This window comes from Camellia sinensis, chromosome 10, assembly GCF_055761805.1.
Source record: "Camellia sinensis isolate YWXY chromosome 10, ASM5576180v1, whole genome shotgun sequence".
Taxonomy (NCBI): domain Eukaryota; kingdom Viridiplantae; phylum Streptophyta; class Magnoliopsida; order Ericales; family Theaceae; genus Camellia; species Camellia sinensis.
The window spans coordinates 118430048-118445144 of NC_138970.1; the positions used below are offsets into that span (position 1 = coordinate 118430048).

The 15097-nt window shown below is 33.9% G+C and overlaps 1 protein-coding gene across 6 annotated transcripts in view; it reads right to left on the minus strand.

The window, feature by feature from the left end:
• Positions 1-8400: 8400 nt before the first annotated feature.
• The window catches only part of LOC114268316 (endoribonuclease), a 59793-nt gene continuing 53096 nt past the window's right edge, over positions 8401-15097 (minus strand). For all 6 annotated transcript variants that reach the window (XM_082892114.1, XM_082892115.1, XM_082892113.1 and 3 more), the window contains one exon: positions 8401-8923. In XM_082892114.1, coding sequence (XP_082748240.1) covers positions 8678-8923 — 246 coding nt within the window. In that variant the 3' untranslated portion in view covers positions 8401-8677. The remainder of the gene's footprint in view (positions 8924-15097) is intronic.

The following is a 15097-nucleotide window of genomic DNA, read 5'->3' on the forward strand; positions in this document are numbered from 1 at the left end:
TAGTGGTAGTGTAAATGGAGTGACAGGGGTGAAAGAGAGGTAATGGTAGTAGTAGTGGTAGTGGTGGTAGTGGAGTGGTGGCGATAGTAGTAGTAATGGTAGTCGTAGAGGTGAAGTGGCTACAGTAGAAGTAATGGTGGTGGTGGAATGGTGTTTGCAGTAGTGGTGAAGGTGATAGAGGAGATGGGTGGTGAGAGAGAGAAATGAGTGAGAGATAGATAGAGAAGAGAGAGAAAGACAGAGTGATGAGCGAGAGAGAGATAAAGAGAGAAAGAGATATAGAGAGAGATAGAGAGGCAGAGAGAGAAATCGATAGAGAGAGACATATAGAAAAATAGAGATAAACAAGAGATGAGAGAGACATATAGAAAGAGAGCGAAAAGAGATGAACGATAGAGAGAATAGAAAAATAGAGAGATAGAGAGAAAAGAGATGAGCGAGAGAGACAGAGAGAGAAAAGAGATTAGAGAGATGAGCGAGGGAGACATAGAGAAAAGACAAATGAGAGAGATAGAGAGAAGAAAGATGAACGAAAGACACACAGACAAACAGATAGATAGACAAACAGACAGAGAAATAAGAGTGATGAGTGAAAGAGAGAAAGAGACAAAGTGGTAAATGTGGTAGAGAAGATGGGTAGTGAGAGAGAAAGATGAGTGAGAGACGAATAGAGAAAAGAGATAGAGAGACAGAGTGATGAGCGAGAAAGAGACAAAGTGGTCGCTAAAAGTGCATTTTCTTGTAGTGGATCGATAAATCGATAGGGAGCTCAATAAATAAAGAAGACAGATAATTCAAAACTCTGTTCAAAACTTAATTCAAATCAATTTTTTAAATATTTTAAATATTTTAAAAATATTTTAATTTTGTGAGAGACAGATAAAGAAGACAGATAGAGAGAGAGAGACACAGAGATAGAGTGATGAGCGAGAGAGAGATAGACAAAGTGGTTGCCAAAAGTGTATTTTCTTATAGTGGATCGATAAATCGAGAAGGAGCTCGATAAATAGAGAAGATAGGAGTAAGAGAGTGAGCAAGTCGAACATAGTGAGGGAGAAATAGACAAATAGACAAGTAGACACAGAGAGAGAAAAGAGTGATGAGTGAGAGAGAGACAGGGAGAGAGAGATAGACAGAAAAAGAGATAGAGAGAGAAAGAAAGAGAGAGAGACAGAAAGATAGAAAAAGAGAGAGAAACAAGAGATGAACGAGAGATAGACAAAAAAAAAGAGAAATAGAGCGAAAAGAGATGAGCGGGAGAGAGACACGGAAAAAGAGAGAGACAGAAGGAGAAGAGAAATGAGCGAGAGAGATAGAGAGAGATAGAAAGATAAGAGAGAGAGAAAGAGAAAGAAAAAAAAAAGAAATGAGAGAGATAAAGATAAGAGAGATGAGTGAGAGAGACAGAGAGAGAAAACAGATGAGAGAGATAGAGAGAAGAGAGATAGGCAAGAAACACAGAGAGAAAATGAGAGAGAGAGAAACAGGCAGACATAGAAAGAGAGAGAGAGAGATAGAGAGAAATGAATGAAAAGAGATAAAGAGAAGAGAGAGAGATAGAGACAGAGAGACAGGAAAATGAAAAAATGAATGAAAAGAGAAATATTATATCAAAAGAGTAAGACGACATTGTTTTTTTTAATTTTTTTTGCGACAGAAAAATACCGTTGAATTTATTCAAATCATTTTGTGACTGTATATATATGAAGCTATCTCAAAACCACAATCACCAAAATCTTTTAAAAATTCACTAAATACCAAAAATACAAAAAAAAATACCATAATTCAATACATTTTTTTTTTGTATTTTTATGTATTTATTAATTTTTAAAAATATTTTTTCATAAATTTTTTATTTTTTAGATACATCTAAGTAAGGTACATCTAAAAAAAATATTTAAAATTTTAAAAATATTCACTAAAAAAAAACACGAAAACCACTTTTTGTGACGGCAGAAAATGCCGTCTCAAAAAAACGGAGCATTTGCGACGGCACTATTTGCCGTCACAAAAAGTGACTTTTTGAGACGGCAAGTGTGCCATCGCAAATAGTTCCGTCTCATATACCCAGTTTTCTTGTAGTGAATGCAGGTAATGTGGGATTGGATTTATTCCTCGATAGACATATATATATATATATATATATATATATATGTGTGTGTGTGTGTATATATGTATATTGTGAAATTACATTGAGAAAAGAGGTGGAAACTTGATCACAATAGAAGGTTGTGTGGTGGAATTAAATATGAAAATATTTGTTAATGCATTGATACATGTTGCATTGGCATTCATTTTCATTTGATTATTATGAATTTCGAATTGAGATTTGAAAGCTATTGCATTGAGAAAGAGATTGTTTATGAATGAAGACCATATTGAATTGTTGTTGGGGTAAATACGTTTGGTAAGTCCGGACATGGGGTGTAGATTGGTATTGTTTAAGTTGGCTTGAGTGTCCAAGGTGAAAGACTGAAAACACGCGCGAAGGAGATACCATCCGGTTAGCTACTAGTAAAGTGGGGATTTGATAGTGGTAGTTATGTCTACTTGTAGATACCAACTTAAGGATTACTTGAGTCGTACTTATCGCTCCTTTGAACTTTATTGAAACTATTGAATTGTTGAATTTTCAAGATTTCATGGTATATAAAGGTTTTCCAAGGATAAAGATATGTGTTTTTAAACATGGCATGACATATGCATTCATCTCATGAGGTTGTATAAAATGTATATACTTTGTTAAAATTTTTCTTACTAAGCTTTGTACCCTATGGGATTTGGTGTATGAAAGGATGTGGTGATTCCGCCGAATTAAAGACATGAGATATATATTTAGAGCACAAAGCTCTTTGTTTTGTTGTAATTATTTTGCCAAGCCGAGGGCTATATGTGTATAGTTTCGAAAAATCATTTTTGTGTAACCGAGCATAAGCCTTGGAAACTGTAGCCTTTGAACGCATTTAATTGTTTTTGAACTGCTATGCCACATGCTACAGATTCACATACTAGGGATGTTGAATGTATATTTGCATATGGAGTATCTTTTGTAAATCTCTTATTGATTAATGAATACAAATGATGGAGATTTGTAGATGATGTTAACATTGAGCACTTACTCTTGTTTATGTCTAATAATGGGAGTTGGTGAATATTTATTGAGGAAATTTTTGAGGCGTGACATATCCCCAACAACAGTCCTCCCATTTGACGAAATTATTTATTGACCTTTAAAATAGAGGGTAAATTATAATTACATCATCTGAGATTTGATTAAAATATAAATTACTCTTATAATTTTGAAAATTATATTCCACCATTGAGATTTCTAATTTTATAACAAATTAACCATTTTATTAATAAATTATCAAATCAATTAATAATTTTTAATGATGTTAGAAATATATTTTAATAAATAATTTAGGTAATTTTATTATGGTGTAGGAGAGCAATTATGAATTTTATTTTCTTAGTTAATTCTATTAAATAAAAAATTCTGACAATCAGATATTTATAATTTTTCAAATCATATGAGATAATCTGTACTTTAAGCAAACTTTAGGGGTGTAATTGTATTTTATCCTAAAGGTCCTGTTTAGTGTAACTGTTAGAACAGATTATAAATTATAGCTTAACAGATTATAAATTATGACTTTAATCAGAAGTTGTTAATCTATTTAGTATAGCTGTTGGATTATAGATTTAAATTGCTAAGTAGTGTTTGTTAAATAAGCTGTGAAGTAGCTTTTTCAATTAACTTTTATTTTTTATTATTCACTATTTGTCTATATTTCTCATAAAAAATAATAATAATATTCTATAGTTCATTTGGGTCTTTTTCTATTTTTAAAAAAATAAAAAATAAATAAATCTAGGAGTATAACCGTGAATCAAAAGCTGATAATCAGAAGTAAATGGTGAGCAGCTTCTCAGAATCAGCTCTTTTGATTTAAAATAAGTTGTTAGAATCAGAAGCTGTTTGAAATAAGTTTAACCAAGCAGTCCAAATAACTTTTTAAAAGTTAGAAACCATAAGTTGACTTAAAAAAATCCCACCAAACACCCCAAAATAGAGGACTTCATTATCATCAACAAAGATATGAACTTTTTAAATTGGACTTAAAAATGACAGTTGGGCCAATATATCTTATAACCCGATCCAGAGACTCGAGTGTTACCATAAAGCTTGAGAATATTGCAACTCCAACTCCAAACTCAAGCTTTAAGTCGGTTTTAGAATTGATTATTGTAGTTTTTTTTTTAATTAATTTTTTTTTTTAATAAAAAAATGTGTAAAATAATAAAAAGAATGATATGATAAATTATAATGAGTTTTTAGCTAAAATTCTTAATTTCCAAACGAGGCCTTAGACTGTTTTGAAATAACTTAAATAAGTGATTTTTTTTTTGGAACATTTTTTTTAGTGAATTTTTTTTTTTTGTTTTGTAAAATTATGAAAATTTATTTTATTTTATTTTTCTAGTCTATCTTGTGTAAACAATTGTCAAAAGAATTTTTTTTTTCAAAAAATTCAAAAATAAAAAAAACCAATATAAATAAAATTAAAAAAAGTCTATTATTTTTTACTTATATTTTTTTCTGAATTGATTTTTATAATTTTTTTTAATTTTTTAGTTCGCCTCGTCGACTAGAATTTTGAACTTTTTAAATTTTTTTAAAAAAATTCATCAAAGAAAAAAATAAGCTAACAAAGTAATTTTCATTCATCTCATCAAGTAAAATCCTAAAATTTACATTTTTTTTAAAAAAACAAAAAGACACGAAAAAAAAATAAAAAATTAATCATGATTGATCAAATATTTTTACACTCAAAATTGAATCGATCAAATTAAATCAATCCAATTGATGGCAGTTGCACAACTTAGGATGAGTATTCAATTGAATACCCTAGTTTTTTTTTCTTTGTTTATAGATAGATAATTTATATGTTAATCAATTTTTTTTTTGATATATATTAATCAGTTTATTTCTTATAATTTAAAATATTCATAAATTTTGAATACTCATCTCTCAAAATTTGAACACCCAACTCCTTTATTTATTTATTTTATTGTTAGTATTATTTACAATAGGATGTTAAGGTAAGTTATATTACAACAAAAGGGTTACAATCGCTCTGTCGACTCAAATTCTAAATCTCTGACTTTCTTATCGTCCCAAGAAACAACTACATAGACTATTGGGTCAACTGTCCTGCCCAATTTGAATACCCAACTTACTTAGTTCGTAAAAATAAGTGAATCAATTGATAATAAATAATTATATAGTAAATAAGTTTTTGAACATTTTAATATAACAAAAATATAGAAGAAGTATTGTTTTAATATTTAATATTATTTACAAAATATTGTTTTGAGACTATGGCTAAGAGTGGAGAAATCGCTACAGTGGCACTGCGGTTCAACTTGTAGTATAGCCTTTTTTTTTTCTTTTTTTTTCAAAATAAAAAATTACATGAAATGATCAGGTATCGATCTCCTCTTCCTCTAAATGTGAATTTTGTGTGAGGTTTCAGAAGTTTTTTTTACCAATAAATGGATGATATTTAACATTCCAAGATAAGAAACTGGTTTCTTAAATTTTGAATTCCTATTTCTCTTTTAAAATGGCATATATGGGAAGAAGGGAATTCAATGACATGGTTTTTGTTGGAACTTTTGAGTTTTTTGTTGGAACCGAATAAATCAAAACTTAAATCCTATTAAATCAAATAAGATCAATTATATGATTTTTTTTTTTTTTTTTTTTTTTACTAGTCTTTATCAATGGGCATTTGGTTAGTTTAATTGAAGAGATTCATATCTCTATTTACTACACCAGCCCACGTCAATTTAGGTTTGTCCCTTCCCCTAACACTTCCATCCACCGTCACTGTATCACTACTGTTTTTGTTAGTTTCCGTTGCATATGACTAAACCATCTCAATCTACTTTATCAACGGGCATTTGGTTAGTTTAATTGAAGAGATTATGTCTCTATTTACTACACCAGCCCATGTCAATCTAGGTCTGCCCTTTCCCCTAACACTTCTATCTACCGTCACTGTATCACTACTGTTTTTGTTAGTTTCGTTATATATGACTAAACCATCTCAATCCATTCTCTCTCAACTTATTTTCTATCTGTACTATTCTTACCATTCACGAATATACTCATTTCTAACTCTGTATTTTCTAATTTTGCCACACATTCTTATCTCAGTAACACTCATCTTATCTATATGTTATTTCTTAATTGCTCAATATTCTGTCACATATAACATCACTGGTCCAATAGCCATTTTATAGAACTTTCCCTTCTAGTCTATTAGGTCCTCTTTTTATTTTTAAATTTCTACTAAAATTCATGAACCAAATACAATTTTAAACTCATAAATCTAAAAGGTATCCTACCCAAACGACAATGCATGATATGGGTCCTGTTTGGTAGAGCTATGGGAAAGTGCTTATAGCTTATGTCTCAACAACTTATAGCTTATAACTTTCAGCTTAAGCTGATTTCCAGCTTATTCTTAAAGCATCTCCTGCCCCACTCAAAGAATAAGCTGATTTCTCACTTCCAAAAAGCTATAAGCTATAAGCTATAAGCTAAACTAAACACATCAAAATAGCTTAAATTAAGCTGAAAGCTGAAATAAACTGTAATTAAGCTCTGCCAAATAGACACATGATATGATATGATAGATTTTTATGCATCTCGATAAGTTTGTCTTGTTTTTGAATCATTACTACTAAACTTTGAGCGTTCAACCTTCAAATCTTCATTAACACATTCTCTAAATTTACTCAGTGGTGGGGGGTTTGAGTTTTAGGTGATTGATTTATTAACCAATCAACAATTGGTGCGTATGAGTCCATGTTATTGGAGGATAAATTCAGGTGAGATTTAAAGATGTTAAGTTTTTTATTTTTTATTTTTTATTTTTTACAAAACAAAAATGCAAAAGTTCAAACTCTAGTTTGTTTGGATACATAATTTCGGTGAGAAAAGGAAACAAATGATGAAAAAGAAAACTCTATCACTTAGTTAGATGGTTACCATCCAAACACGATCATAAAACAAAATACAATCATTTCTTTCTTTTCTTACCTAGATGCGAGATCATAAATGCATTTAAAATTTGTGGGACACATCTCACAAAGCGGCATGCCGAGCATGTCTCACAAAATGAGTATGAAGCAGTGTTTGGGAGACATGGCCTTTGATGAAATCAAAAAGTTCATACTTGGCCTTTGATGAAATCAAAAAATTTAAACACGAATAACAAATTATAACTTTGTTACTACAACTTAATCACATGAGAAATCATTTGAGAAAAAAATAGTTAAGCAATTTGTATGTTTGTTACATCTCAGATGGAGGTTGAACTTAATCGAATTAATCATTGGTTTCTTGCAATTTCTCTCTCTTATTTGAGCATCTTTTATTACAAACTAGTAAATCTTATTTCTCTCAATCTCATTTTTCTTTTTCGAACCAAAAAGACATGCACCAATCCTCATTATTTGTTGGATAGCTTTGCTCGTATATTTATTTTGTACTGAAAACTTTAAAATCTCCGGTTGTACAATTTTATTTATTTTTTAATAATAATATTCATAATTTTCAATTCTCTTTTTAGATATTTCAAACAATATCTATGTTAATATATGATAATAGAAGGAAAAAAATAAGATAGCTGTAACTGTATTCACATACCAACTTAAATTTGTGTAGATGGTAAAACTCTTCTTATTTTTATTTTTTAAATATAATTTTGTAACCCGTTGACCTATGAAATGGTATCCAACATCTTTAATAAATAGATATAAATGAGATTAATAACTGCTGGAACATTACTTTGGGGGAAAGAAAGGCCTGTTTGGTGGAGTTTTTTAAGTTAAAAATTGATAATCAGAAAACAGAAACCAAAAACATCCCCACCCCAGCTTTCAGATAATTAGCTTTTTTTTAACTTATTTAAGCTATTTCAGCCTAATAAGTTATAAACAAAAATTACACACAACAGTTTAGGACAGACTCCCAAATCAAAATAAATTATAATCACCCTCAAAAGCTATAACAAACAGTCCCAAAGTTTGGTGTCACTCCTCTCCAGTAAGAAGAGTGATCTCAACACCACCACCACCATGACCGCCACCACCAGCAGCTGCAATCTGAACCCCAAGGCTTTGAGGTGTACAAAAGTTGTGATCCCCCAACAAAGTGACAGACACTCTCCTCTTTATCAACCCAACCTAACCCAACAATTGAGAGGATTCATTACCTTCATCTGTTCAAACCCCCCCATCGAATACACTCATTCTCACTCAACAATCAAATAAAACCTTAGTTACAAGTACAATGCCAATACCGCTCAACAACAGCTCCGCAAGGAATATTCATAAAATTAGACACTTTCAAATTAAAAAATGAGAACATACGTATATATATTTGTCTACTTTCAAATTAAAAAATAAAGAGAAGATAATTGTATCTGTGCACTTTCAGAGAAAGAGAAAGAGCAAGATGAATATCATTGGTAGGGAAAGATATGATGATAAGGTGAACAGAGTGTAAGAATAAACTTGTAACAAAAGGCAAACTAGCATGAAGGGGTGGTTTTCTCTATAAATATTTTCCATTGCTGGTGGTTTCTGATTTTTGCATAAAAAGCTAATGGGGAGAGAGCAGGGGTGCAGATGTCTTCCGGGCAAATAATTCGCATGTAATTATGTCATCAGTAGATGTTGCAGACCTCCCAGCCCCTAAGACAGGAACAAGGTTGAAAATTGGTTCCTCCTCCTCACTTATCTGAATTCTCTGAAACATTTCAACAAATTCATTGAATGCAGCCGTGAAAATCAGCGACAATGATTCATGAGACACTTGTAGACTTGTTGGGTAATAGAGCCTCAAATTCTACAAGAAGAGAGCGAGAGAGAGGGAAAAAAAATTAGAGATTAACATATTATATAAGCAAGTAAATGGCAAGACAAATAGTTGAGAAAAAAGTTCAATAAAAAAGTAAGCATGAAATATAAAGCTGGACCAGGGTTGAGAGATTTAATAATAACATCTTGAGCATCACACTATCATTGACTACTTGTTGAGGAGATATCCATTGTTGAACAGAATACCAGAGTCTAGAGCTGCACATGGGCGGATCGGTTTGGGTCATCAACATTCAGGCTGGAAAAATATTAACCGATTTCGACTCAAACCCCCCTTTGAAACCATCCACTCATATTATTCGGTTTCCCGGTCGGGGTATCAGTTTGACATCGGATTGAAACTTAACTCAAAAGTGGCTGCGAATCTCAGATCGACTGTTTAACTTTCACGGTCTTTCATCATAGGTCTATCAATTTGGTAAACAAAATCTTAGAAAATTTTAAAAATCCAGTAATATAATATTTTACTTAGGGTTTTGGTTGAACTTTAATAGGATGTCTGTGAGGGGCTGCTCAAAGCCTCAAGTATTAGATCTAGTCACCAAAGATTTGAGCAATCTCTGGCAGCAAAGCTTCACCATTTCTCCGCTTTTTATTTGCCTTTTCAATTTGCAAAGAAACAGATGGGGGCATAGGGTTTGTAAAGTGTGAAGATGAACTAGTAAACCTAAAACCAGAACTGGAGCCTACTGGTAATGGGCTAGGGATTGAGAATCGCTTAGTGGAGAGGGAGTAGTGATCTAACCAATATGTGAGACAGTGTAATCTGGGGGTCGAATGGAAGCATGACACATGTAAAGATACATATAATTTAGTATAATACTTGGTCGGTTCAGGTTGTTTGGTTGTGTGTGTTGTCAATCTGAACTCCAACTGATAATCCAAATTAGTAAACTATTTATTTGGAACTGCAACCAACCGCTGCATTGTGCGAAACCATCCATTATGATGTTTAGTGCGCCAGGTTCGGTCGAGTTCACCGGGTGATCGGTTCTATGCACAGCCCTACCAGAGACCAAAGCAATGAGCTGACAACTGAGAAATACCAATCGTCCCAAGTCGTCCAAAAGACATTAAACAAATAATAAATAAATAAAATCTAATTCCATGTATTTATTTCAAGATGCCTTTTTCTCTTGGTAAATGCCACACTTCATCCACATTAAGCTTTTGTTCCCTAGCTGTCTCTTTTCCATTTCTTTTTCTATTACACAAAATGCTTAATTCATTATTAAAACCGAAAGTTATGAAAACAAAAAAGAGGGGAAAAATGAAGTACAAATGACATCTCATCAAAAAGAGAAGGCTTCAGAAGGCATCCAAAAAAAAAATCTAATCATGTAAGGGCCTAGTATCAATCATGCTAAGTACTGGACAAGTTGAGGCTGCCCCACATGACTACAGAACACAACCTGGGAGCCAGCCAAATCAGATTATCTTTTTTGGCAGACATTCTCAACAATCTTATAACTCAACTGGGCCAATTGCAAATTACAGGTTTGATACTCAAAAAATCGCATATTCTTCTAAGATAATTTGGAGAAAAATGTCGGGTTATTTTGCCACTTTTGCGTAGGTGATGAATACAAGAATTGAAGAGAGAAACCACATAAAGAACCAAGTGTTTGACATTAAAGGTATAGAAATGTTCAAATGACGAGGCTAACAAACTCGACAGGCATTATCATTAATCTTGCTTAAAACTTCACAAGGACCCACTTTCCAATCATCTATGTTACATGAACTCCTCTATGTCCCCAAAAGTATCATGTCCATTGGACATGACAAGGATATAAGGGTGTGGAATATGTGTCTGACACCCATACCCAATTTAGACCCTTGGATCCTCCAACTTTTTACAATATTTGAAGAATAAGAATTTCACATTTGCTAGAAAAGAAACATTTATAACTTCTAACATAGATGAGAGAAAATTTCCATATTTTTTTTCCTAAATTTTCTTCAATTTCAAATACATTTCTATATACTTTACAACATTTTATGTAAGTATATTATATAATAGGTAATATATATGTGTCCATAAAGAGTCTCCATACCCATATCCTACTTTGGAGACATATTCCAATATCTTAAGATCTAAGTTTATGAAGGTATGATGCTTAGACACCCGCCCGTATCCAATCATACCCGAGTCCATGTAACATAGCTAATCGTTCAACTTCATATAAGAACCATGGGGCTGCCTTTCCTTGGTCAAAACTAAGATCTCCCTAATCGTTCAACTTCATAAAAGAACCATGGGGCTGCCTTTCCCTGGTCAAAACTACTCAAACAAAATCTCGCTCTTTGAAGACAACCTTCCATTTGTATAAGTCAGTTGCAGCTTTGTGCTTTTTGATTGGCACCGGAGCGTCCAAATCAAAGCCCAACTAATCCCCAGGGATGCATAGGCCCTCGGCAAAGAGTTTCCCGGAAGTGCACCACGGTTAATTCAAAGGTTATTCCCACAGTCCAATGGCCCCAAGGAATCGTTAACACTTGAGAGCTTTCAATCCTTGAACATTGGAGGGAGTAGACCCCCAAGACCCAAGGCCTTGCCACCAGGCCAACCCCTTGGGGATAGTTGCAACTTTGTACTTAGCATTGGATTACTCAATTTGGTATCAAAAGAGCCTCACACCATAGTGACTTGCCCTTATGTACCCCCTTTACCTTTGCTTTTGAAGCTCTTCCCTCTCTTTTGGAGACATCCGATAGACCAGTTTGCTTGGCAGCGCCAAACCAAGCACCAAATCAATAAAATGTTAGGTATCCTATATAGGAGGCAATTCGGGAGGAAGCAATTTTGGAATCACATCAGAGTATTGACCTAGAAGAGAGCTAACTACGGTATCTTCCTCAATGGCAACTGTATGTAATACCAGGACCAACACCAAAATAACCACAGATCTCTACTCTTTTCCAAAAACCCTTAATGTTGGAAGACAACTTCGGTGTATCCTTTTCCTTCATGGAAATCAATGTAAAATGCCTTTCATCCTTTGAGAACGGTATAGGTGTTACACTTGCCATCATGCAAGGTTGTCAATCATATTGTCGTAGATGCTAATTACGACATAACAAGCATCCATAAGCACCTCATCAAAGTACTTTCAAATGAAAAAAGATATCAAATATTGCTTAGTAATTTTGATCTCATTACCTTTCCTGAACCAAGAGGGAATCAGTATGAGGATGATCTTCAACTTGCTAACTTTGCTAACCACTTCTTCAGAACTACATCCTTGCAACTGGTAGGTAAAGAAGATGTTGGTAGGTAACCAATGTTGCAAATGGTAAAGAAGATGTTGGTAGGTAACCAATCATCTCTACTTTCTTGTTTGGGTGTAAAAAGAGCCTCCTTGACCATGAGAGTAGGTCAATCCTCTTCCTCAACATCCCCTCAAGTCATTCCTCATTCGTCTTCCTCTTCCTTAACTCTTCTGTAACTTCAATAACAAGAGCTTTGCTCTGATTGTAGCCCAAAGCCTTACGACAATCTAAAGACCTATGACCCTGTTCTTCACGCTTAAAGCACTTACAATAAAACCACGACTTTCGGGCTGACTTTGGCTTCTGCAAGCACCACTAGTACGTTAAGTTTGCACCGGGGCACAACCCTATCCATATCTTTGTTGAAAGACTAGCCTTGGCAAAGCTAGGAGTGGATTGGCCCAGCCTAAAACCACCTACGAAAACTCCTTGAGAGTGCAATCTTGTCCTATATAAACACCTCGGCTATGTTGCTTCTCAACTGCCAAAGCCCTATTGTAACCTCAGAGACAAACAATAAAGTGTGTAAGACAAGTATGTCTTGACATCAACTTGAGCAATAAGCTGATAGAATGCTTCCGTATACTCGTCAAAACTCCCACATTGCTTGAGGTTATGTAAGTTCCTGTACAAGGTTTGCAAGTAGTTGAAAGGTAAGATTAGCTCCTTAAGTATCTTCTTCATCTTCTCCCAACCACAGATCTTGACCTTGCCTCAATGTTGCCTACACACTTGCAATTGCAACCACCAAGTGGAAGCTCTCGCTTGAGACGAATCGCCATTAATTTCACCTTTTTCTCTTCAAAAACATCACAATTCAAACATCTGCTCAATGGTGTTTAACTAATCAATGAATTATCTGGATTGAGACTTCCATGAAGTTGGGAAGCCGATGTTGTTCTCCCACTTGGACTAAAACATTCCGGATTTGCTCGACGGCCTTGCGGTGTACCAAAATGATCTCAAAAGAAGGTTGAATATCCTTGGAATCATCACTACCATTGGTTGGAGCTTGCAAACGTTGCACCATCTCCGTCAGTGCAGCAATTTTCCTCCTCAACTCATCAATCTCATCTTTTTTTTCTTTTTTTCTGGATTCCCATTGTTCTGTCCAACCAAGGGCAGGAATTTGCGACATGACAAGATAACACAACTTGAACCGTAAACGAAGTTAGCGGGTTAGCATTAACCATTTCCTGACATGAACACGTAAATGACACGGTCCGATCAAACGAATATTAAACAGGTCGGATTAGTGTCAAATCTGTATAACACGAAAATGACACGGATAACACATATAATAAAGACTTAGTTACACATTTTAAATTATTTCCACTAAAGAGTATCATGACATTTTTTAATCTCTTACATAATTACATTTAATTTATTAAAAAGTATGTAAAATATGATTTTAAGTTTAATATAGGTTTTGTTTTTGCTTTTAATGAACTTAATGTTTTTTTTTTTTGTCTATTATTTGAGTTAATTTAGTAAAAAAATATAATAATAAAATATAATATTTATAAATCAAGAAAATTAAATTAAGTTGAAATCAAATATTTTTATAAATCATTTCATTTAATAGAGGTCAATTTTATTAAATTTAACTTGTGAAAAAATTTTCAAGTTTTTTTCATACATTTGATATTTTTGCTTAATAGTGAAATTTTTTGACATCACACGTTAACAAGACACAAACTGGACAAAAAATGACACGACATAACACGAACCCGAGATGACACGACACAAACACAACCCAACACGACACGGCGCCTACCGCTACCTCCAACCCCATAATTCATCTCAACTTCTTCACATCTAATGCTCAAACATGCCACCAATCACAACTTTAAGCTATACAACATGAATACATGCATATTAAATCTACAAATCTAACTCCAACATGATGGACCACAATAATATGAAAGAAAAACAAAGAAAATACACAACATGTAGAAATGCGAAGAGAATCCCAACCTCAACCAAAGAGAGGAGATGGGAGGAAACCCTAGACGCGAAACCTGAAACGAAAATTTGGAATAGTAGAATTGTAGCCCTCGGTGTGTTCTACAACTGTAAGCCTTGGACCAAAGATCAAGTTTCATTCTAGCTAGGTCAAACTCAAGCTCAAACTATTCAATGATGGTGGAGAGAGAGAGAAAGGAGATAGAAGAGAGAAGAGAGTTATAGAGACAGAGAATGAAAGAAATTGTGAATTTCTGATGATATTTCGTGCTTCAACACCAAAAAATGAAGAAAAACATGTGGAGAGCCTGCCATGTCACCCCAACAAAAGTTGTCTCAGCCTGGCCATTCGTGCTGAAATACTAGCCACATGTGCGGAACAACTCCAGAAAAGACTGCCCTATATTCACTCGTGTGGACCTCTCTTGCCGCATATGCAGAACCCACACGTCATATGCAGAATTCATGGCCGCACGTGCAGACCTGCTGCAGCAAGATACCCAGCCTTCTGACCAATTCTGCTCGTGCAGGACCTCCCCATTGCACATGAAGAGCTCCTGAGAAAACTCAAAACTTCCAGATTTTTGTTCTGAGTCCCAATTCCACACTCCCGACTACAATAATGAGATGCAAAACAACAACAATAAGATAAATGAGGTTCAATGAAATCCTTCCAACCTCAGGCACAACTGACTCCACAAGTCATGACAACAAAGATTTGGAACCAAATAACCTCAAATCGGGTAACATTCATTTAAAATAGGGTTTGAAAACCCAGAGCATTACAGTTCACAATCATATAATCCATTCAAGCAATTAGATGTAATTTCAGGTTGACAGATGAACCAAAAGGTTCGCAGACCGTTTGCCTGGTATTTGCATCTAAATGAAAATCCAAATGCAT